Source organism: Lithobates pipiens, unplaced genomic scaffold (genome assembly GCF_037356315.1).
Source record: "Lithobates pipiens isolate NorthernLeopardFrog02 unplaced genomic scaffold, aLitPip1_a1.2 Scaffold_22, whole genome shotgun sequence".
NCBI classification, from domain to species: Eukaryota; Metazoa; Chordata; class Amphibia; order Anura; family Ranidae; genus Lithobates; species Lithobates pipiens.
This window is the reverse complement of record NW_027507784.1, coordinates 67,820,336-67,829,449: the sequence shown is the minus strand read 5'-3', so window position 1 is coordinate 67,829,449 and position 9,114 is coordinate 67,820,336. Positions and strand designations below refer to the sequence as shown.

The window sequence follows — 9,114 nt, the reverse complement described above, 5'->3', positions numbered from 1 at the left end:
TCTCTCTCTCTCCCCCTGTACACACTCTCGCGTCTCTCTTTCTCCCCCCCCCCTGTACACACTCTCGCGTCTCTCTTTCTCCCCCCCCCCCCCTGTACACACTCTCGCGTCTCTCTTTCTCCCCCCCCCCCTGTACACACTCTCGCGTCTCTCTTTCTCCCCCCCCCCCTGTACACACTCTCGCGTCTCTCTTTCTCCCCCCCCCCTGTACACACTCTCGCGTCTCTCTTTCTCCCCCCCCCCCTGTACACACTCTCGCGTCTCTCTTTCTCCCCCCCCCCCTGTACACACTCTCGCGTCTCTCTTTCTCCCCCCCCCCTGTACACACTCTCGCGTCTCTCTTTCTCCCCCCCCCCCCATGTACACACTCTCGCGTCTCTCTTTCTCCCCCCCCCCCATGTACACACTCTCGCGTCTCTCTTTCTCCCCCCCCCCTGTACACACTCTCGCGTCTCTCTTTCTCCCCCCCCCTGTACACACTCTCGCGTCTCTCTTTCTCCCCCCCCCCTGTACACACTCTTGCGTCTCTCTTTCTCCCCCCCCCCCTGTACACACTCTTGCGTCTCTCTTTCTCCCCCCCCCCTGTACACACTCTCGCGTCTCTCTTTCTCCCCCCCCCCCCTGTACACTCTCGCGTCTCTCTTTCTCCCCCCCCCTGTACACACTCTCGCGTCTCTCTTTCTCCCCCCCCCCCTGTACACACTCTCGCGTCTCTCTTTCTCCCCCCCCCCTGTACACACTCTCGCGTCTCTCTTTCTCCCCCCCCCCTGTACACACTCTCGCGTCTCTCTTTCTCCCCCCCCCTGTACACACTCTCGCGTCTCTCTTTCCCCCCCCCCCTGTACACACTCTCGCGTCTCTCTTTCCCCCCCCCCTGTACACACTCTCGCGTCTCTCTTTCTCCCCCCCCCTGTACACACTCTCGCGTCTCTCTTTCTCCCCCCCCCTGTACACACTCTCGCGTCTCTCTTTCTCCCCCCCCTGTACACACTCTCGCGTCTCTCTTTCTCCCCCCCCCCTGTACACACTCTCGCGTCTCTCTTTCTCCCCCCCCCCCGTACACACTCTCGCGTCTCTCTTTCTCCCCCACCCCTGTACACACTCTCGCGTCTCTCTTTCTCCCCCCCCCCTGTACACGCTCTCGCGTCTCTCTTTCTCCCCCCCCGTACACGCTCTCGCGTCTCTCTTTCTCCCCCCCCGTACACGCTCTCGCGTCTCTCTTTCTCCCCCCCGTACACACTCTCGCGTCTCTCTTTCTCCCCCCCGTACACACTCTCGCGTCTCTCTTTCTCCCCCCCGTACACACTCTCGCGTCTCTCTTTCTCCCCCCCCGTACACACTCTCGCGTCTCTCTTTCTCCCCCCCCCTGTACACACTCTCGCATCTCTCTTTCTCCCCACCGTACACACTCTCGCGTCTCTTTCTCCCCCCCCTGTACACACTCTCGCGTCTCTCTTTCTCCCCCCCTGTACACACTCTCGCGTCTCTCTTTCTCCCCCCCCGTACACACTCTCGCGTCTCTCTCTCTCTCCCTGTACACACACTCGCGTCTCTCTCTCTCTCCCCCTGTACACACTCTCGCGTCTCTCTCTCCCTGTACACACTCTCGCGTCTCTCTCTCCCTGTACACACTCTCGCGTCTCTCTCTCTCTCTCCCCCTGTACACACTCTTGCATCTCACTCTCTCCCCCTGTACACACTTTCGCGTCTCTCTCTCTCTCCCCCTGTACACACTTTCGCGTCTCTCTCTCTCCCCCTGTACACACTCTCGTGTCTCTCTCTCTCTCCCCCTGTACACACTCTCGTGTCTCTCTCTCTCTCCCCCTGTACACACTCTCGTGTCTCTCTCTCTCTCTCTCCCCCTGTACACACTCTCGTGTCTCTCTCTCTCTCTCTCCCCCTGTACACACTCTCGTGTCTCTCTCTCTCTCCCCCTGTACACACTCTCGTGTCTCTCCCCCTGTACACACTCTCGTGTCTCTCCCCCTGTACACACTCTCGTGTCTCTCCCCCTGTACACACTCTCGTGTCTCTCCCCCTGTACACACTCTCGTGTCTCTCTCTCTCTCTCCCCCTGTACACACTCTCGTGTCTCTCTCTCCCCCTGTACACACTCTCGTGTCTCTCTCTCTCTCCCCCTGTACACACTCTCGTGTCTCTCTCTCTCTCTCCCCCTGTACACACTCTCGTGTCTCTCTCTCTCTCTCTCTCTCCCCCTGTACACACTCTCGTGTCTCTCTCTCTCTCTCTCTCTCCCCTGTACACACTCTCGTGTCTCTCTCTCTCTCTCTCTCCCCCTGTACACACTCTCGTCTCTCTCTCTCTCTCTCTCTCCCCCTGTACACACTCTCGTCTCTCTCTCTCTCTCTCTCTCCCCCTGTACACACTCTCGTGTCTCTCTCTCTCTCTCTCTCCCCCTGTACACACTCTCGTGTCTCTCTCTCTCTCTCCCCCTGTACACACTCTCGTGTCTCTCTCTCTCTCTCCCCTGTACACACTCTCGTGTCTCTCTCTCTCTCCCCCCTGTACACACTCTCGTGTGTCTCTCTCTCTCTCCCCCTGTACACACTCTCGTGTGTCCCCCTCTCTCTCCCCCCCTACTCCTCTCCTCTCTCTCCTGTACACTACAGAATCTCCTCTCCATACAGCTCTGCACGGTTATCGCTTCTCTCGTGTCGCCCCTCCCCCTTACAATACCCCGCCCCAAACTCGGCGTCACTGGTCCCCTCTGCACCCCGCCTTTTCCGGAAACCCTTCGCCCGCCCCCTCTTGCTTATTGGACCGTACCCTCACGCCCCTCCTTTGCTAATCTTCGATTGGTCCACGGCGCCGCCCGTCAGTCGTTCTCGCCAAGGCGCCCGGCCCCTCCCTGGCTGTAGTCGCGGAGGAGGAGGCGAGAAAACAAAAACAATCGTTCGGGGCCGCCATCTTGGCTCGGGGGCTCTGTGGCGGCTGAATGGGGCGGAGAGGAGATGAGAGGAGACGGCGGATGCTGCTACACGAAGAGGCGCCCTGAGCGGCCCGACCGGAGACACTGAGCCCGCCTTCTCCATTACCCGACCCGGTGTATGTGTGACTTCTTCCATGGGGGCCTCCCGCCTGCTGCTTCTCCTCACCCTGCCCTCAGGCTGGTGACCCGCCGCACGTGCTGGACCTGACCCGACAACACCCGCATCGCTTCCCCTTCCCGGACCCGTCTGTGTGCGAGAGAGAGCGAGGAGGCCGGAGACATGGGAGCCGCCGCCAAGCTGGCCTTCGCCGTGTTCCTCATCTCATGCTCCTCAGGTAAGACCCCGTCCTCAGCTTCACCCGGGACCGGCATCGTCCCCGTCCTCCGCATCACCCGGGGGTTCCCCATCCTCCGCTTCACCCGGGACCGGCATCACCCTCGTCCTCCGCTTCACCGGGTCCCCCTTCATCCGGTGGGATCCCCATCCTCCGCTTCACCCATCATCCCCGTCCTCCGGGGGACCGGCAATATTCCCGTCCTGTGCTTCACACGGGGACTCCCCTCCATCCCCCACTTCTCATTAGGAGTCATCGCTATCCTCCCCTACCCCAGGAGTTCTCTCTGTTCTTCACTCGCAGGACTCATCCCCGTCCTCCGCTTCCCCCTCCTCCTCTATGATTCTATTCAAAATTACATTGCCTTCACCTCCATCATCCTCACCTCTATAGAGACACCTCCATCCACCCCACAGTCCCCGGATCTTCTATCACATGTATGTCCTCCTCCTCATGCCTGTCCCCACTTTTTTATTTATTTTGGTAAACCAGGAAATCAAACCTCAGGACCGACATGAAGACCGTCCAACATGTGTGTACCCGAGACATGGGACACATCCAGGAGTCTTCCCTGACTCCAGAGACCGTCCCTTCATCCTCCTGCCTGTCCCTTCATCCTCATGCCTGTCCCTGGAGAGATATACAAATAACCTGTGTGTGTGTAATACATTTTTATTTTATATATATATATATATATATATATATATATATATATATATATATATATATATATACACTCACACCCAGGGACCGTCCTCATGTTTGTCCCTGCATTTGATTCCCTGATTTGATATTATTTATCTTAGTTAAAAAAATATATATATATATAAATTAGTTTTAACTATGCAAATCAGGGACAAACATGAGGACAGTCCCTCGATGTATGTTTAATAATGTAAGTGATCTCCCCCTCAGAGGGACTCTCTCCTCCTGATCTTCATCCCAATATATATTTATTTACATAGTGTGTTTCCTCTCCCAGGGACAGTCTTCGGTCCCCATGCTTGTCTATGGAGAGCGATACAATATTCACTCTCCCATGGGTGAGTCTGTGGCCCCCTCAATGAAAATATATTCAACAATGCAGTCCGCTGTCCTCATGTTCTCCATAGATCGCTTCATAATGTAAATGGACAGTCCCCGGTCCTCATGTTCCCTAAATAAATGAATTGTAAAGTATTTCCCTTTCCTAGGGACTATCTTCACGTTTGTTCCTGAATGTAAACATGTTTAATAATGCAAACAATATTTACTCTCCCATGGGACAGTCCCTGACCCTCATGTTTGTGTATGTATGTGTGTGTGTGTGTATATATAGATATATAATATATAAAAAATTTTTTTCATAAATCATCCATCTGCTATGAGCAGTCCCTGTTTCTCCTGTTGGTCCCTGGATGTGTATGTGTATGTGTGTGTGTGTATATAATATATTATTTTTTTGTGTCCATGGGATTTCAATGCAAGATATAAAATCTTCATTATCTTGGGATTTTGTTCCCAGGATATCCCATGCCACAGGATTTCTGTAAAGGCCGGCTGTGCCTTGCCACCCCTATGGCACACTTCTAAAATCCTAATGGGTTACCCAGGAGTTTGGGATTTCTGTGCAGATCATGTGTGATGGGAATCTTTATCTGATTACATTCATCTTCTGTCATAGAAATGGTTACAGTTTGTTACTTGGAATGGTTACATCTTGCTGTATAGAAATGGTTACATTTTCTTCTATATTGTACTGGATAGAAATGGTTTCATACTCTTACATTGCATCTTTCTGTATAGAAATGATCACTTTTTCTTATATATTGCTATGCAGAAATGGTTACATTGCTGCACATGACATGGTGCTGTGTAGAAATGGTTACATTTTTGTACATGGTGCTGTGTAGAAATGGTTAGATTTTTGTACATGGTGCTGTGTAGAAATGGTTAAATTTTTGTACATGGTGCTGTGTAGCAATAGAAATGGTTACATCTTGTTGCTCATTCACTGCCTGTGATGTTTTGTGGTCAGTCCCGCTGCTATGATCTGTCCTAAGATTTTGGGCACAGCAGGCCATCTGTGTGGTAATAATCTTTATTTGTTCAGTGTTCCTGGAAGGACCCTGCAATTGAAGTTTTCTCTCTGGATTGTTTGTCACTGGGATGGGATTTTAGTGCTTGTCAGCTGTGAGAATATGCTCCTGGCTTCTCCATTCAATGGCTGTCCATTGATATCCATGTCCTCCTCTCTCACGGGGACAGTCCCTGGTTCTTAGGTTTGTCCCTAGATCTGTTTGTGATCGCAGGATTGCAGTACAGGCCGTACAGTCTTCATGATCTGTTAATGGCGATCCTCACTGCTGTCATTTCCAGGGACATTGTTGTTAAGATTTGTGTTAAGGGTTATCAGTTGTCAGGATTCCAGTAAAGACTAGCTTGTGCTATAACCTTCATAACACGATTGAGTTCATACGCCAAGTTTTGAAATGGCGGTCCATAAAGCGATATGAGCGATCGCAAACAAAATGATTTATCATTTGGAGAAAGTTTCAAGCCATGCAACGTGTGGTTGTTTGTCCATGCTTGGATGGGTTTATTTACTAAAAGCAAATCCACTGTGTTCTATAAGTGCACTTGGAAGTGAAGTCGCTGTAGATCTGAAGGGGACATGCAAGAAAAAAAAAAAAAGCATTTTTGCATGCACATGATTGGATGATGAAAATTTAGCAGAGCTTCCCGCTCATTTCATATCTTGCCCTTAAAGTGAATGAAAATGCCATCTGCCATCAAGCGATCAACTAAGTTTCAATACTCTAGGATCTAAATCAATCGAGCACTTTAATTCAATCAAGTGGATCTGCAATTTTTCTTTTTGTTTTCAATACAATCAGTTTAGTAACATTGACTTTAAAAAAAAAAAAAAAATAATATATATTGCCCACTGTGTGGTTTGTCTTTTTTGGATTTTTTTTTTTTTAATTCTGCTCTGTGATTTCAGTACAGGCTGTAAAAATATCCTCTATTGGATCATTAAATGGCAACTAAAGCTGGCCATACATTATTCAATTTCCTTTAGATTTAACTTCAGCTATGTAGAGCAATGGCCTGCTTGAATGCATACAATGAGGGTCATTTACTAAAGTAAAATCCACTTTGCACTGCAAGTGCACTTGGAAGTGCAGTCGCTGTAGATCCCGAGGGGGACGTGCAAGGAAAGTACAAAAAACAGGATTTTAGCTTGCACATGATTGGATGATAAAATCAGCAGAGCTTCCCCTCATTTCAGATCTACCCCTTAGATTTAGAACGACTGCACTTGCAGTGCAAAGTGTATTTTAATTTCGTAAATAACCCCCAATGTGTTTTAGGTTTGACCTCACATTATATGGTTTTGGTAAATCTGAAGGAAAATTGTATAATGTATGGCCATGGGCCTGTGATTCCCAGGGACAGTCCTCGGTGTAGAGACCTGTCCCTAAAACCTTGATGGCAGGCTATCGCTCCTGTGTGTAAAAAAAAAAAAAAAAAAAAAAAAAAAAAAAAGTCTTGCTTGGTAAGAATGTTGGTCCTCTGTGGAATGTTTTCCTGTATAATCTGGTGGTTCTCTAGTCTAATGTATAGTTCCCATCTCTGCCTAGTTTCCAGGGACACACTTTGGCTTATTAAACTATTTGTTAGGGAATTTTCAGTAAAGACTGACTGTGCCATGAAATCACTTCTTCTGGCTTGTCAAATGCATATCTGTTCATTCTTCTTTGCCAAGTGTTCTTGGCTACCAGGGACATGTTTCAGGATTTGGATTTTTGTAGTTAGAACTATTTCTTGTCATTAGAAATGTACACAAAAAAAAAAAAAACATTCATTGCACTGTCAAATGTTTATCTGCTTGTTAAATGTAGTCCTTATTTATCAATGTCCTCTCACCTTGATTGAACAGTGGTTAACATGGAAACATTTGCACATTGAAAGCGTTATGATTTGGTATGTTGTGTGTTCTGGGCCTTCATTATAATGTTGTGCAAGATGGGCTTAGATTCAGCAGAAGTGTCCCTGCAAATGATATGGAAATGTTTGTGCTTACAGAAGGGGGAGGGGAGGGGGTGCATTCAATGTATTTGTACAAGCTGTGGTTCTGTAGCGGTGATGGGATTAGTTCTTTCTAGGTAGTAAGATATCAACATATGCATGTGTCAATGTGAATATAAAAAAATAAGGTGTGAATTACAGGTCACGTGACCAGTTTACTAGTCCTTGGCACATGCAGCCATTGCAGTGACTTATTTGAAATAATTCCCAGCATATCTGTCATTCTGAGCATTATTGTTTCGCCACAGATGTTGATTTTTAATAAGTACCTGAACTGTGTAGGGACCCGCCTATGCTTGTGCTCTTAATCATGCTGGGATGGTTCTGGAACAGCAATACTACATGCAACTAGCTAACTTTGAAATTGTGGTTCTGCTGATTCAGAGGTGGCTTTGTGCAAGTGTCCTACGACTTAAAAGTGTATATTCGTTACTAGACAGCCGCAGGTTGCAGAAAGCTGGCTTCATGTCTTGCTGTGTGGGTATCCGAAATGCCAGGGGCTGACTTGGGTGCTTGATTACATGTATTATATTACCATTTTATTCAAGGTATATAAGGTTGCATTTTGTAGGTTTATTCTATGTTCTAAGGTTTTGTTTTCATTGTGCATGTTGGGGGGGGGGGGGGGGGGGCATACTGTGCAATAGATTATCAGCTATGTAGTATTGTTATGCCCTCTATAGTGTGTTTAACGGATAACTTCACTTTAAAAATACAAATAGTAAGTGCACACTTTTTGCAGGTAAAAAATTTGCATTTTCTGTGTATTTGTGTAGGAGCCTGGAAAGCATTGCACCCACGATCTGCTGACTCCTACAGACTGTCAGTGTAATCCTGTCTCCCTGTACATTTTTGTATGGGAATGAGTCTGATTGGAGGAATTAACAGCGCCCTGGTAGTTCATTGAGAACTACAGGCAGACAGCCTCTAAGGCTGTCTGCACTTGTAGTGTTCACATTTCATTCACAGAACTCTGAATAAATGATGTGGGGGGGGGGGGGGGGTAGAACTCACTGTCACAAGGGGAGGTTGCGGAGGCCGATGTTACAGTATCATGTTACACCTCAAATATGGGTGTAACGTTATGAAAGGTGAACTTTTCCTTTTAAAGTTCAGTGTTTTTGAGTTTTTCTGTATTGGGAGCCTTTCATGGTGTAAGCCAGGATCGTCCTTTTCTCATATTTTAATTTTTTTTTTTTTCTAAGCCTTGATATAATTTTCAGGTTTTGGGGAACCACTGCTAAAGGAAAAAAAATGTAACCTGGGATGAGCGGGAAGAATGCCCTCTTTGCAAAAAACAGAGTTATTGTGTCCCAGCGCTGGCTCTTCCAAGTGGTTTTGGCCCCAGAACTTTGCAGGCACCATCACATGGAAGCCTCAGCTCAGAACTCCTAGCCACTTCTGGAGTAAGAACCCTAGGGGGGTTTCATTCATGTGCATGAGGTTTCTGTACGTTCTGGGAGGGATCCTGCATTTGCAAATTCTGTAACATAACATTGCTGAATTATGTATTTCTTGTGGCTTTTTATATGTTGTCATTTTTAAAGCACAAAGGGATCGTGTGTTGCTGTTAACATATACTATAGTTTGACTAGTTCTTCACTGGGTTCCTTGATGTTTTATGGGCTTTATGCCATGGATGTGTAAAGCACATTCTTTACAGCCACTGGGATTTTGTGCATCTGGCACTTGTATTTCTGCAGAGAGTAGTGCTTCGTTGCTAATATTGGTTGCACATGATGTAGTGCAGTTTTATAC

The 9,114-nt window shown here is 47.9% G+C and overlaps 1 protein-coding gene across 2 annotated transcripts in view; it reads left to right on the top strand.

The window, feature by feature from the left end:
• Positions 1–2,869: 2,869 nt before the first annotated feature.
• The window catches only part of ACVR2A (activin A receptor type 2A), an 82,207-nt gene continuing 75,962 nt past the window's right edge, over positions 2,870–9,114 (top strand). The window contains exon 1 of one of the 2 annotated variants that reach the window (XM_077447738.1): positions 2,870–3,285. In XM_077447738.1, the coding sequence (XP_077303864.1) occupies positions 3,231–3,285 (55 nt within the window). In that variant the 5' untranslated portion in view covers positions 2,870–3,230. The remainder of the gene's footprint in view (positions 3,286–9,114) is intronic. The other variant, XM_077447739.1, reaches the window with a different exon arrangement.